Below are 15,071 nucleotides of genomic sequence, written 5' to 3' on the forward strand. Positions count from 1 at the left end.
CTGTTGACAAAAACTTGGGAGTTTTTCTTCCCTTGGAATAAATTTGATTAGGAACAATTTCTGTACTTCCTAGATACCTGAAAAACCCAATGAGGCCACTGCTTTTTGAAACAGGTTCTCCCACCAGATGTGAGGAAATTAAGTGAATGTAATTACCAGAGACTTCCATTTGTTAGAACTAGTCAGTCAGAGTATAAAGACCTACACAACTTCTAAATAAGGCTCCTCCAAGATCACTAAAAGGGGAGATAATGGGAGGTGTATAACAGAGAGGAAGTGCAATTATCCATCTTCCAGCCCCAGTGCTTTCATTGTGTTGGTGGGTCTCTGCCCCTGTTTCATCAGTGCAAACAATCCCAACTCTACCAGGAGTTATACTGGGAGAGCACTCTCCAGAGATGAGCACAGTAACTATTCACAGACCTCCATTAATCAAGAGAGAGTGTATCAATATTGATTTGTTCTCACCAACTGACAAACTAAACCTGATCAAGGCTGATGCAGTGAGAAGCATGAGCTCACCTATGCTATAGAAGCCAGGCCCTGAAGCACAACAAATAAAAGACTGTGTATTGAAAGTCACTCACAGCTGCCATCCAGCACTCTGCACATCCAGGTTATAAAAATGAACTGTCATTGTGACTGAGCGGCTTATGTGTGTTATTGCACATATCAGAGCTTTTGCTTTGGTAGAATTTTAAACACATGGATGTTGTTGTTATACCTTGCTGTTGGTCCTTCTTCAGTGCAAGCTCTGCGTGGGGAAATACTCTCTGTAAGGCTTGTAAAATTCTTTCCAATGTGTTTTCTAACAGTGGTTTTAAAATAGGTGATAGTGCTCGCCCAGGTGAAGCCACTGCCCTCTGTGAAGCTGGAACAGTCTTCTGCATGGCCATGACAAAATCCTTTGCTGTTATTTTAATTGAAGCGATGTCTAACTGCAGCTTCTCACTCCTTTCATAGATCTGAGGATAGCGGCGCCGCAAAGCGCAGAGAGCAGCTTCAGCACACAAGGCTTTAATATCAGCACCACAGTACCCTAATGAAAAAAACAAGAATCAAATGTTATGTCAGGATCAGGCAACACCAAAGTCCAGGCCAAGAATTCTAAAGTACAACAATGAAAGACTTTGCATGCAGCCAAAAATTAACAGGGTAAGAGATAATTTAAAGAATTACTGCACTGCAGAGAAGTTTTGACATGTGCCTCAAAGCCTGATATCTTGCACTACGGAAGCAGCCCCCTAGTCAAAACTTTACTCCTGGGAAAGAGGGCCTAAACCCATTCAGTATTCTAAGGAAAAAAAGAAAACTGAAAGCAGCATCTGTCTTGGTTTGCTCCCAAGACATGTCAGATGCATCACTGCCTTGCTCTACAGCAAGGCACAAGAGCTCAAATACTGCCTGGAACAAGCTCCAGGTCCCCACGACTCAGCTATGCAGCAACCTACAGTGTTTTCAAACTCACCAACACATTTCTCAGCCAGCTCTTCAAGAAACTTGTCCAATGGCTTCAGGGTCCAGTCTCGTGTGTGAATTTTGAAAATCTCTTTTCTCGCCTGAAAACAAAAAACACTTGCATTTTAATTTGCCCTAATTATTTTCTTAAAACAACCACAACACAAAACCCCCAAAACCCTCACACTAATACAAATACTTTTCTTATCTGCTAAACTCTGAAGTATTTTAAGGGTCAGTTAATATGCTCTGTTTTTTCAAGCACGAAATTTCCTAGCTCTAAATTTCTTACACTAAAATTTTGCTAGGGGCTCCAATGAAGTAAAAGGCATTTACATCTTCCACAAAAACATGAGTTTTCACAGGTGTGAGATCCAGAAGAAAACACTGTAGTAAAAAACCCCAAACTTGAATCCAAACAGATTTTTTACAGAAAATTCTCTCAAATTCAGCAAAATGTTTATGGTTGCAGTCTCATTAGTTCATCAAATTTGCTCTTCTGACAGCTCATGTAAGGAAAACAGTCCTAGCACTCCATTCCCAGTTGCTACTGTTACTATCAAGTAGAACAATAATTATGACTCAAATTACTGTCACTCATTCAGAAAATGTAGAATGTTGCCTATCCCCATCTCTGATCTTAGCAGGATTTTCATTGAATTATTTTGTGGCACACGGACTATGGCAGATTTCTAAAATTCTTCCACAGTGGGGAAGTGTGTATTTGATCTGTTTCATGGCACCTCCTCTCCTGTTCCTGACAGCAGATAAAAACTGGAGAAAAATGTTTGTGTTAAATGCACTGTTTAGTGCACTTTTACCAGCATTCAATTCAGCACTTTCCAGAAAGTGCTAAGAAAGAGAACTAACAGTGATGGCCAGAACGAAAACAAAAAAACTACATTCCAGTTTTGCTTGCTACCCCCACCCACAGTATTTTTCTCATTGCCTATTGTCATTAAACTAGAAGCTTCCCTAGCCCTGCACCTGTGCAGTGACTTTACATTTTTGTCCAAGTCCCTATTACTGAGTACCAGCAAGAACACCAGTTCCTAACATACTTAATTGGTTCCAGCACCAGCCTGGATCAAAGCTTTTGTTACTAAAAAAGAATTCTTGTCTGCACACCATTTCTTTCAATTTCACAATGCTACAGCAGTTCTTAACTAATTCATAAAGTCATTTTTAAACATTTCTGTGAGTAGCAGCACCCCATTTTCTTCACTGGTTGCAGAGAAACCAAAACTAATAATTAGAGGACTAACTACCTACTACAATCATCCTAATGATACTCAGTGCTAGGTCTGCCCTCCACAGTACAGCACAGTCTCTCCAGTGAGCCCTCTTTTGTCCAAGCAGTACAATACTGAGGAGACTTTCACTGCTCCACAATCCTGCTGTGTTGCAGGGGTTTGTTACAAAGATGAACTCTGCCACATTAAGAACAGAGGTTGAGTTGAAGTTGAAGTTCTGACCTCTTTGTTTGGCAAGCTGAAGAGAAACTCTCGATCAAAGCGTCCTGGTCTTCGTAAAGCAGGATCTATAGAATCCAGCCTGTTGGTGGCTCCAATTACCACAACCTCTCCTCTGCTGTCTAAGCCATCCATTAGTGCCAGAAGTGTTGATACAACAGAGCTAAGAGAAGAATACAGGTTTTACTCAGCAGTTTATTTTCTTCAGTTCCACATAATCACCAACGCTCGCTCAAAGGACAAGCTCTTATTGATAAAATGTTGACTAGAAAAAGACAAATCATTTTAAGACATAACAAAATAGATAAGGTAACACAGACCTTGTGGTGGTATCAAGTTTAGTGAACTGTTTTTAATTACTATTTAAAGATTATCTGAAATTAAGTAAGTAAGAAACTAAGTACTGAATTACTAGTTTTCAGGATAAATGAATGTGTCACATCAAGTTAAATAGGTCGTGGTCTTTTCACAAAGATCAAGCAGCTTCCATGTTGATAGAAAACATGCCCTACCTATGAACTTGGTCTTGTTTACTGGACCGTACAGGAGCAAGACCATCAATCTCATCAAAGAAAATAATTGAAGGTCGCATCTGGTAGGCCTACAGTGAAAACACAGGAATATTGACATCAGGAAAACAGCACTGTTTGGAGGAGAAATGCACAAACAACACCGTGGTTGCAAAGTCACTGGAAGTAGATTTTTCAGACCAGCATCAGGGATTTCTACTCATTGATCTAAAGTAGTGAAGAGTCGTGAGTAACAGAAGGCAGGAACATAGGTAAGCCCACTGAGATGGGTGACAGGAAACAAATCACACCACTGTTTTTTACAGCTATTTGGCAATCACCAAGAACAGAGCTGGGACTTAATTGTCTGAAAGGTTCTGGAAGCAACCTTTGTTACCCATTTCAAAATAACCATGCTTTCAACCTGCATTTGTTTCCCTCTGATCAAAAGTCAACCCTTCTTGAAATCCTTTTTGCAGCTGTCTGGATTTTTCTTTCCTGAGGCAAGGAGTTGGGGGTGTGTGTTTCTTTGCAAGGTTCTCTTGACTGTTTTACTAATTTTTCCTAATTAATCTCAAGACTTCCAGCCTCTAAAATTGTTACTGAAAAATTAAACACTGACAATCCCACTTCAATGGAAGGAGTTGACAAAAAAGAAAAATAATTGATCTTGACCACAGAAAGTGAGTTACAACTCAGACAGAACATAATGCACGTTTGAACTGTACCTGATCAAATAGCAAACGAAGCTGTCGCTCTGATTCCCCAACCCATTTACTCAGGCAGTCAGCACCTTTTCTCATAAAAAAGGCTACTCTCCTGTCACCTTGGCTACATTCATTAGCAAGTGCACGAGCAACCAATGTCTTTCCAGTCCCTGGTGGGCCATAGAATAGACAGCCTCTGAAATTAAAAGAAAAAAAAGAATCACATAAGAAAAATATCATAGAAAAGTACCTGTGACCACCCTCATCCCTAAAGCACACAACTGTTCTCTCTTAAACAAAGCTCTCTTCATTGTTTGTTATATTTTTAAAGTTACTGAAAACAAAGAATCTGAAGTCCTATTTCAGTACAACATGACTGAGTGTTGATGGCCTAGAATATATAAATCTAACAATTAAATCTCTAATAATTTCATTTCATAACACAGAACCCATTCAGCTGTGTAAAAAGTGGACAGATGTATTTTTAGCCCAAGCACAGCCAGTACTGCAAAGTTCTAGTTCAAGTCCACACAATTGTAAAGCTGATACTGGAACTCTTTCAAGAGTTGGTGGGACAGACAATTGGACTTCCTCAAAACAAAACTGCAGTTGACTACCACTTACAAGCTGATCAAGTCCACTTGCATGTAGAACTCAAAACCACTCCACCATCCTCTTTTTGAAAGCAAGACACTTTTTAAGACATAGTCTCATCACACTGTAAATCTTTGAAGCTACATGTATGCTAGATTCTATCCTTTTTAAAAAAGTTACTTTTTTTCTACTGTTAGAAGAACTCAAAAGCATCAACACTTAAAATTCTGAAGCATGGAAACCTAACAATACTTCAGTTTAATATTTTCCTGAAAATAAGTGAATTAGAATTTATAGTTTTAAATGGCAACCCTTACCTTGGAGGTTGAATTTTGAACCTCTCAAAGACTTCTGGATAAAGCAATGGAAAAACAACCATCTCTTTTAAAGCAGAAATGTGGTCAGCAAGACCACCAACACCATCAAATCGTACCTAAAGATGGAGACAACAGAACACATTTTAGATGTTAAAGCTGCAACCTCAGAAAAGTCCTATCAGAAATTAGATGTCAGCACAAAGGAAACAGTCATGCCAATTTTCAAACTGCTTGAAACAAAACTGTAAGCCAAGGAAGTTATAGACAGCACATTACTGTACAAAAGGTTTCATAATTACTGAAGATGTCTCAGTGACACAATGAAGTAAAAATACTTACTGAACAATCTATTTGCACTGGATCAACATCAGCCAGACTTGCTCCGATTTTCATGCGATCTTTGTGAACTCCCTTTAAGTCACTTTTCCGAAAGTTGACAGGAAGAGACCTGATTTGAATTAAGGAGAAAAAGAAAGGTGCTTTCTAACTTACAATATGGATTTTTGATTTTCTAATAATAGCAAGTGAATGCAGAAGGTCTTATAAATGAATGTAAACTTCCTCAACAGATCATATGTAGGAATACAAGCTTAAAACAAGATATTCCTTATTTGCAGACCTTGGACTGACAATGATTGATGTGAGGACAAAAACTGCCCCTTGACTCCCAGACACACTGACACTTATCAAATACTTTTAACACCTATATTCAAAAAGTTACAGCCCAAGCTGATACTTATTTCAGTTGGTTTTAACATTATAAAGGCTGCCTATCACTGCCAGTCCTTCCCAAGGTCCTGGAACCTGTGTGCCAATAGACTGCTCTGAAAGATATCTGAGACATCAGGCTGAAAACATATCTGTTAGACTGTTACTAAAATAGCTTTTCTAGAGCATTTGTTAAGAAACCAAATCCCCATCATTTCCTCTATTTATAACATCCTTTGTTATAGTGGCTTTCTCTCTGGATCAGCTACTGTAAAGCACAGGAGCAGCAGAATTTTACTTTAAGAAATTTCATCAGTGTTGCTACCCTCCCTTCCCACCTAGAAACGAAATTGCTTATAAAAATCCAATCTAAAAATCCAGTTGTAGAGTCCAGCTACAGTTGTATCAACAGACTGGACTGCCAGAATTTAGAAACTGAACAAAACGAAGATGGTAACACTTCACAGTCAGGAAGATGTACAGTCCTCCCAAGTAGTCTCCTTCCTCCCCTGTTCTCCAATTGCATTAACCTTCTTAAATTTCTGTTCTTCCTCTGCCTCTCAAAATCCTCTTCATCATCAGATGATGAAGAGGAATCACTGCTGGGGACTGTGTGTCTCCGTCTGCAAACATTCAAACGAACAATTAAAAAATTAAAATAAACAGTAAGTAATATCAAAATTGAAGTGAACACTGTCTCAGTTTACTGTGACATCTAGTAAATTTCCAGATTATTGTACTACTTATGAAACTGATTTTAAACTACATTATGATTTTCCTAGTGACAGCAAAATTTCATTTTTATTAGGAAGGCAAAATGCTTAACCAGTGCGCAGAGAAATTTCTTAACAAAGTTACTCTTTTTGTCCACACGCTCTCACCCACAAATCAAGTTTTACTTAGCATTATGCATCTACTCTGTGAAACACCAACCTCCTAATTTCAAAATTTGGTTTCATAACTCCCTCCTTCCACAACTGCCTGATTTCAAGGATGCTAAATAAAGCACTCCTATCTGGCACGGAATGGCGCTCAACACTTGTAGGATGCTAAACCTGTTTGTCATTACTATTTCAATTTGTAATTTAGAATTTCACTTATCATTTTTCTTGCTTTAAGTATAGTTTCATACAGAAACTGGAACTGATTCCAAAGAGAAACCAGAATCCATATCTGAGTGATTAAAAAAAAAAAAAAAGCATTAAAACGTCTGTATTCCCTCTAACTAAATTTGTTTTAGTTTTAAGAAAATAATTTGCATCCTTCAAGATAAAACAGTCTTGAGATTTTCAGAGGGAGATTTTGGCTTCAATTCCAGAACAAATGAATTCAGTTATACAATCTCAGCCATAACTCTCATCATCACCACAAAAACTGCATTTTCTAATAAAATCTAATGGCCAATGAAACAGATGGGCTTTCCTCCAATATTTGCTTTCTTTATACCCTCAGACTACCACAGCAATAACCATACTGTTAATATCTAATTACCAAGAGTCCAAAAACCCTTGAAAGCAGTGTTCAGTCATGTGACTGACAGCACTGCTGAGAAAGAATTATCACTAACCAAACTCATACCTGTTAGTTCCCTTGCATGAATCTCTCTGTCTGACAGGTGAAGACCTGTCTGAAAAATACATCTTACGTTGTCTTGGTTCTGTTCAAAGAAAAGAAATTGGAACAATGTTACAGACAAGTTTAACAGAAGGCAGGATACTAAAAGAGGCAGAGAATGGGATGTGTATCACCCATCTCTAAGTTCTAGGAAAGTTTCAAGGGTGGGGAGGAAGAGGTTGTTTTTTTAAAATCAGTGCAGAATAAAAGCAAAAACATACACACCTGAGTTTTAAGAACTGAAAACCACAAGAGTAAGGTCATCAAGTCTGTTTACTTAATAGTCTTTCAAGGATACATAGGTAGTATTTTTATTGAAAAATAGAATGTGCAGAGGATATACGCATTTAACAAAATTGCAGGTAAGATATTTGAATAGAAGTTGAGTGTGTGAATGTATTTGCATTCTTAAAAAACCCCATAACATTCTCACTTCCATGCAAGAAATTAGTTCTTAAGAGAAGCTGTGCCTATAACCTACTTTGCAATGGAGCTTGATAGCGCTCAACAGTTTTCCTCTGCCGAAAGGAGTAACGCTTTCGAGTGTCTTCACCATCGTCTTCTTTGGCTTCACTTTCTTCTGAGGAGCCCCCTGCACATCAACATTACATTGCACTGTTTAAGTACTGCTGCAAATTATATTAAATTCAAAATGCACGATGTCACGTGTATTTCCACCAGTCCACAACCTTTCCGGCTGTAAGAGCTTTGGACAAACAACTTCTCTTTTCCTCTAAAAACCTGTTTTGAGCCCTAGAGTCTGTGACTGTGGCTTGTAATGTCAGTAGCAGCATAAATTCTTTTCAATAGATGAAAAATACCCAGTAGTTCATCCCATCTCAATTATTTAATACAAAGCTTTTGGTTAGAGCATAGTCAAGAAAACTTAAAACAGACTTATCCAACAATAATACCTTGATTATCAGCTATTTCTTCATCAGTCCTTTCCATATCAAGGCTTTCCTTAAAAAAACAAACAAACATGAAAGACCAATCACAAATAAGCAGAAAACCTGTGGGCATATTTGGTGGCTATACAGTATCATTATCAAGGCACTCCATATACACAAAAGATTTAATTATTGTACAGCAAGAGAGAACAGGAACATCATTCTGGAACCCAGGATTACTAAGATTAATAACAAGGGTTTCCACTCTAAAATAGGAATGCAGATCCAAACAAAAAAAAAAATCTATGAAAGCAGGCTATGACAATGTTTAGAAACCAAAGTGACTGCCATTCAAAAGGACAGTGGACTAACTTAATTTAATAAAGCAAAACTAAGAGAAGAAATGTGATTGCTGTTTATCATTTAACCATGAGTTCCTCTTGGGGAAGGGAAATCATCTCCCTATGTTAAATACCCTCCTTATACAAAACAAGCAAAATAAATTAGTATCTACTTCTTCTGTGTCATGGAACTCCTCCAGGTCTCCCATCCTTCGCCGCCTACGCATCTTCTCCATGTCATCCATTTTTTGCAAGACTGCTTCTGCAGTACTAAAATACAAAGTTGACATATGAAGGCAAAAATAGGCCAGTACAGAAAAAGCCCATTTAGAACAGCACACATAACCATCATATTTTAATACCGTGTGCACAACACAAGGCATTGACACTTAGCCAAATTTTTCAATGCTACTTAAAAATTAGGTCAAATGTTTACTTTTTTATAGAGAAGAACAAATGAATGAGTATATGCAAATATACATTGTTTTCAGGTTTATTTTCCCCCTCTTGATGAACACAGTAAAAAACCCCAACTATCTTAGTAGGAAAAAAGAATTCTGAAGATCACAGTAAAGTAGTAAAGAAATTATGTTAGTTTTTCATAGCTCTTAGGTTGCTCTGCATGATAGCACAGAGTCACTTGGTTCACAGCCTTCTTCAGACAACAGATTGCTTCTCTACACTGCTATTTAAATTTCACATTGATTTTCACTGACTACTTATGCTAGACACAACATCTTACTGCTGTTACACTTTGCAAACCTTTCAGAAAACAAATCTGAGTTTGGGCTTCACAAAGGGAATTAAGCCACAGACTGGCAGAAACACTTGGATTGCTTCACTTTGCCAGTATCCAACTTTCCTTAGTATTTTAAGTTAAATCTTAAAATCGTAACATAAACTGATTGTTTCGGTTCACAATATACAAACCTACCCAGCCCTTACATACCAGACCAGGTGGCTCAAAGCCCCAACCTGACCTTGAACACCTCCAGGGAGGGGGCATCCACAGCTACTCCAGGCAACCCTTTAAAGTGCCTCAGCACCCGCACAGTAAATTTCTTCCTAACATCTGATCACTCAGATATAGCACATACATAGCAGCTCATAGGAAGTCTCAGCCTGACCAGTGAATGCAAATAGCTCTAGCTGCCAGGAAAACAATACCTTTTCCTGTTGTCAAAAGAAGGAGAAAGTCCCTAGCCAATATTTTGGCAGAGTACAAAGAATTGCTGATAAGGCTCACGGTAGTAGCTCTGCAAGATGGTGAGAAAAACCTCCTTACTTTGTTATAAGTTTGTCAAACAAAACAGATTCATTTGTAGTGGTGTAACGGGTCTGTCGAAGTCTGCAGCTGCGGCGAACCTCCAAATCCCCGTTTTCCTCATGGACCTGCTCAGCAGCTTTTGCATCAGCTCTGGTCTTCAGTGTTCTGGACACTAAAATGCAATAATATGTAAAACTTTCTGTGATGGAAAATGTGTCAGTCCCTTTATTTCACTCTTGCTCTAGGAAACCATAAAACCCCCTACCTTTTATTTTTAAAATTTAAATACTGAATTGAAAGTTATTTTTGTGATCACAGCATTCAACCTAAAGTACTTCTACTTAAACTACATATTTAAAAGTCTGATTTGTAGAGCAGCTTTTTAGTAGACTGGAAAGCCAAGCTGATGAAAACAAACACCCAGCTTTTGTTCCATGTAGGAGGCAAATTTATTCCAGTTAGCTCTCTCTGGGAGAGTGAAAACAACAAATGCCTACCTCTAAGGTGTTTTCCCTCTATTCATGTAAAATTGTGTATAATAGTTTTTTCTAAAACTGGCTTATGTGGGAGGTCTGTTCTAAAGATACCTGGTTTTGGTATACTGTCTAAGCATGCATCATTTTCATTTTCTGCACCGTGACACAAAAACCCAAGAAGACAAGAAATGCCTCAAGATAAACTCCCGAATCCTTCTCAGAAATCTGGCTAAAAAGGAATCATCACTACTTACCATCTTTATAGTCTTCCTTTTTTGGGCCTGATTTTGGCTTTGCCAACTGCCTACATTAAGAGAGGAGAAGAAAGGAGAACAGAATTGTATTAGAAGTATTATACAAAAGTATTGAATCACATTGCATTGCACATTTCCCCCTCAGCAGTGGGGAACTTTAATCTGGTGCTCCATGTCATGCAGAGAAAAGCCTCTAGACTCCAGGGAAGATATGGATCCCGAGTCTGCTGTGTACCATATGCACGTAGCTCTCTAAGGACAGATATTTCCCAGCATGCTCATCTTGATTGTCTCAACAGGGCAGGTAATATCTCAGTAACCAAAGTGAAGGAGATCTCTCAAAGGACCTGGGAGGAGATACATGCCTTTTATGGAAGCAGAACACTTACTAAGAGTGTTTCTAGTTCTAAGACACTGGCACATTAACATATTCACATTCCCTTGTGGGTTTTTAGCTGTAGGTTTATCATGATGTGACTCACTGTGCATGCTTTCACTTTTGCTTTTCATTCTATGACTTAAGTAGAGATTGAACACCTAGAAATACAATACCTCGAAAAGTGTCGATTGACATTTTCACTTAATATTTCCATGCTTTTGTCAAAGCTAGAGTCTGAACAGTGCGGCATGTTTTTTCTCATCGATCTTAAACAGTGTCCATTGAAACATTCAATGTTGCCAGAGGAAAATTTCTAGGAAAAGAAGGAACAATTTATTTATCTGAACCACCTCTTGCCTCATTTAATCAAGTTTAGTCTGTTACAGTCCTGATTCACAAGAGTTGCAACCAATGGCAGGGAAGCCTCAAACCACTTCTGCACCAAGAAGTAGCTCAGATGAAAAAACCACAGCAGATTTCAAAGAAAAAACCCAAAATCTTTTATTTCAAAATTGGTTCAGTAACCCCAGTAACCAAAATCTCACCTATAGTGTGCAATTGTTCCACCTCTTTGGGAAGAGCCAAAAATTACACTACAAAAGGAGGGGTTTGGGGCAAAAAAACCCCCAAAACAACAACAACCAAACAAAGAAGCAAGCAAAACAACAGAGAGAGAGAGGAAAGCCCCTCGGCTTGCTTTGGATCAGCCGATGGACTGTGTCACTCCTTCAGGTGTCCCTGAAGGGACACCTTTAGGTGAGGTTTGTGCCTCCCAACTGTCTTGGAACAGACCTGGGAATATTTACTTACATCTATTGCTAACAGATCTCTGTCACTATTCCTCTGGTAACAGCACATATTAACACTCTGTAGCTGGTGCATTTACCACCAGCAGTTCAGAATCTGCTTTCCCCGTCGCTTCAATTACCCACACTATTTGTGAATCTGGATCCTGTAAGTTCCTGCTGAACTCAGCCAGGCAGAGTGTCCAATGGGCTATAACCAGAACTTAGGCCCAGCTGCACCCAGCTCTTCTGATCTCCGAGGAGCAGCTGGAACCTAAGGGGGTTCATTTTCTGCTAGATTGCTATATCTTTAATGCAACAGAAAAAGTCCTGGTACTGGGGTTAAAATTTTTTGGAAGAGTTTTCATCCTGTCTCTGTTCCATTTGTAATGGCATTCAGATGGATATAAAAAGACTTCCTTTCAGAGGTTAGCATTTATCCACAGAAAACCAAAGGGAACTCAGGATACAGTTCTTCATGGACGTTCATCTTGTTCACATTGGTGTTTCTGCAAGGAGGATGCTGTTGCCTTTTACTGCGTGAGGAAAGCTGCAATGACCACGGGAAGCAGCTTGTTCCATTTACAACCCAAGGTCTCCCTGCGAGTATGCCAAACTAAATCTCATACTAAGAAGGGCAGAAACCGGATCGGATTATTCTACTTCTTTATACTAATGCTACCCAGAGGTAATTCCACCAACTGATGGAGATGATGAGTGAAGAAGGACCACAAGGATGTTGAGAGGCTATACAGGGAGAAAATTACAAGAGCTACAGCCCAAACAGTATTTAATCTGACTACTGCCATAAAAGATGACACAGGTTAAACACCCCCAGCTATCTCACCTGCTCCTCGTATTCCTTACTTTCTAGACCTTTCCCAGCTCTGTTGTCTTTCTCAGGACACATTCTAACACCTCAGTGTCTTGCTTGTCACCAGAGGCCAGAACTAGACACAGGATTCAAGGTGTGGCCTCACCATTGCTGAGCACAGCAGCCACTGCCCGGTTCTGATACAGGTCAAAATGCCCAGACAAAAAGGGAACTCTGGAGCACACTGCCCTCAAATACAGGGCAAACTTGTTCAGCTTTGGGAATAATAACCCTATAACTAGGGTTATAGACCTGTAGATACATGGCTTCCAAAGGCATAGCAGCCACTCTGGATCTTACTAGGAGACTCACTCATTAAACTTGCTGGGACTGGAAACCTGGAAGAGAATAAATCCAGCAGATGTTCATTTACCTTAGATCTCCTGTTGTATGGTTCTTACTGTCTATGGATGAAATGAGCTGTATAACTAAAGATAAACCATACGATGATCTCAGAAATAAAAGCAAAAGCTGCCACCACCACGTCCTTGCACATCAACAAGACAGGAAAGAGGCATCAGGACTTGAACATGAAGCTAGCACCAGTTCCATGATCTCTGTCAGATGGAGCACTTCTACATATCTCTACAGTTAAAACCCCCAGCAGAGCCCAGCATCCTACAAATGACATGGTGACTTCATGCTCAAAGCACAAGAAAGGTCTACAAAAAGGAAGGAAAAAAAAACCAAACCTGAACCAAAGAACAACCTTGCAACCAGTTTCATAACAATGATTCTGCTTTAGTTTCAGGAATGACTTTACATTTAGCTTCCTCATTCCTGTTTTCCACACTGAGAACACAAGCCAACAGGGTTACCTGCCTAATGCTGCACAGCCTTCCCTCCTGTGCAAAGGCTGAACGAGCTCCCAACAACTATTTCTAGTGGAGACTGCAAAAACAAAGCAGTGATCTTTAAGAAGATTCCATGACTCTTTGTAAGGGGGGTAAAAAAACCCACCACTGCAAGCAACGACTTTTCTCTTTTTAGTTCAGTAGTCTTGAATATAATGGCACAAAATATAAAAAATATAAAATGAATTCATACAACTGAGACTCCTAAAAGACTTCTGCTGGAAGGAAACCGAGTCTTTGAGAAGCATCACTCCAAGGCAGGGCTCCCCTGAAGAGCAGACCACTTCCGAGTCAGATCTGGTCTGCCTTTATTTGTCACAGAAATGCAGGACAGCCTGCAGAGTAGAGCCTGACTTGGAAATAGCAGAGGAGTGTTTTAGTTTTTTGAAAGCTATGTTAAAAACAATGGAAAGTGAAATTATTCACTTATTACAGCTGCAATGCTGAGATGCAGAGAGCACAGGCCACTTGATATCTATCCTTTACCATCGTGCAAGTTGTCTGTCTTCTAGCAGGGCAGATCAAGATTACAGAAAGCTCAAGTAACATTTTCACCGGTTTAGGTTGTGCACTTCAATTAAGTACAAATGAGCCCTAATTTCTAAACATTTTCTTTTTAGAGCATCCAAAGTACCATTTGGATACAATTGACTAAGGAGTATTTAGCAGGCCCTCCGGGCCAACCAGAACGCCCTCAGAGGTCCCATATGTTTCGTGTTGCGCCGGCTTTGATGCATTTCTATCATCTAAACAGAGAGCGCTCCATAAGCATTACTGCAACTAAAGCAAAGGGCTTTCTAAGATCTTCTCAAGGTAACTTTTTCAGACAAGGAACTGAACCAAAATAAACGGGGATGGGGAATGACATACAACACACCAAACCATGAGGCGATGCAGGTTTGTATTCCCAAAGGCCGACTCCCAGCACGCTGCCATGGCTCCCGGACCATGGCTTGCGCTGAGCCCCCCTTCAGCCGCGGGGCGGCCGGGAACGGAGGGCGGGCCGGCCGCTTCTTCACACACCCCCAGCCGCAGCCGCTCGCCTCAAACACTCGCTTCTCCCCTCTGTTTCTCCCCCACGGAACACCACTCCACAGCTTTCTGCGCTCCTCCCAGCAGCTCCCGGCCAGCACCGGCTCCCCCCGCCGCCTCTCCGGGCCCGCAGCCCGGCGCTGCCCGCCAGGCCGTGCTCACCCCACCCCCACCCGGCACTCACGGCCTCCTCGGCTCTCCTGGCGCCCCTGGATACCGCGGCCCTGGCGGACCCGGAGCGCGTCCATACGCGGTGGCTTCGGAGCGCGGGGGACTCCAGGGAAATGAACTCGGAGCTGGAGTCCAGCAGGTCGAAGGGGGGCCGCCGGCAGCGGCTGTCGCGGGCGGCCATGCGGGGCGGGCGGGCAGCGCTGCTCCGCAGGACCACCATGGCGAGGGGGACGCGGCCCCGCGCCTGCCGCCCGCGCGCGCCGCCCGGATCCCTCCGCCGCGCCGCCTCCCGCTCCGCCCGTCCCTGCGGCCGCTCCTCCCGGCCCGCGCGGCGGAAGGGCACGCGGCGCACTGCGGCTCCCCGCGCCG

The 15,071-nt window shown here is 41.0% G+C and overlaps 1 protein-coding gene across 1 annotated transcript in view; it reads right to left on the minus strand.

The window, feature by feature from the left end:
- Positions 1 to 15,064, minus strand: part of ATAD2 (ATPase family AAA domain containing 2) — a 28,784-nt gene extending 13,720 nt beyond the window's left edge. Inside the window, exons 1-16 of the mRNA XM_038163695.1 lie at positions 14,716 to 15,064; positions 11,160 to 11,299; positions 10,608 to 10,657; positions 9,896 to 10,049; positions 8,784 to 8,880; positions 8,294 to 8,342; positions 7,861 to 7,971; positions 7,344 to 7,422; positions 6,296 to 6,388; positions 5,397 to 5,505; positions 5,058 to 5,173; positions 4,168 to 4,342; positions 3,443 to 3,531; positions 2,934 to 3,093; positions 1,469 to 1,559; positions 725 to 1,039 (exon numbers count right to left, since the gene is read on the minus strand). Of these exons, the coding sequence (XP_038019623.1) occupies positions 725 to 1,039; positions 1,469 to 1,559; positions 2,934 to 3,093; positions 3,443 to 3,531; positions 4,168 to 4,342; positions 5,058 to 5,173; positions 5,397 to 5,505; positions 6,296 to 6,388; positions 7,344 to 7,422; positions 7,861 to 7,971; positions 8,294 to 8,342; positions 8,784 to 8,880; positions 9,896 to 10,049; positions 10,608 to 10,657; positions 11,160 to 11,299; positions 14,716 to 14,922 (2,035 nt within the window). The 5' untranslated portion in view covers positions 14,923 to 15,064. The remainder of the gene's footprint in view (positions 1 to 724; positions 1,040 to 1,468; positions 1,560 to 2,933; positions 3,094 to 3,442; positions 3,532 to 4,167; positions 4,343 to 5,057; positions 5,174 to 5,396; positions 5,506 to 6,295; positions 6,389 to 7,343; positions 7,423 to 7,860; positions 7,972 to 8,293; positions 8,343 to 8,783; positions 8,881 to 9,895; positions 10,050 to 10,607; positions 10,658 to 11,159; positions 11,300 to 14,715) is intronic.
- Between the last annotated feature and the right edge of the window lie 7 nt (positions 15,065 to 15,071).

The sequence above is a fragment of the Motacilla alba genome, chromosome 2 (genome assembly GCF_015832195.1).
Source record: "Motacilla alba alba isolate MOTALB_02 chromosome 2, Motacilla_alba_V1.0_pri, whole genome shotgun sequence".
Taxonomy (NCBI): domain Eukaryota; kingdom Metazoa; phylum Chordata; class Aves; order Passeriformes; family Motacillidae; genus Motacilla; species Motacilla alba.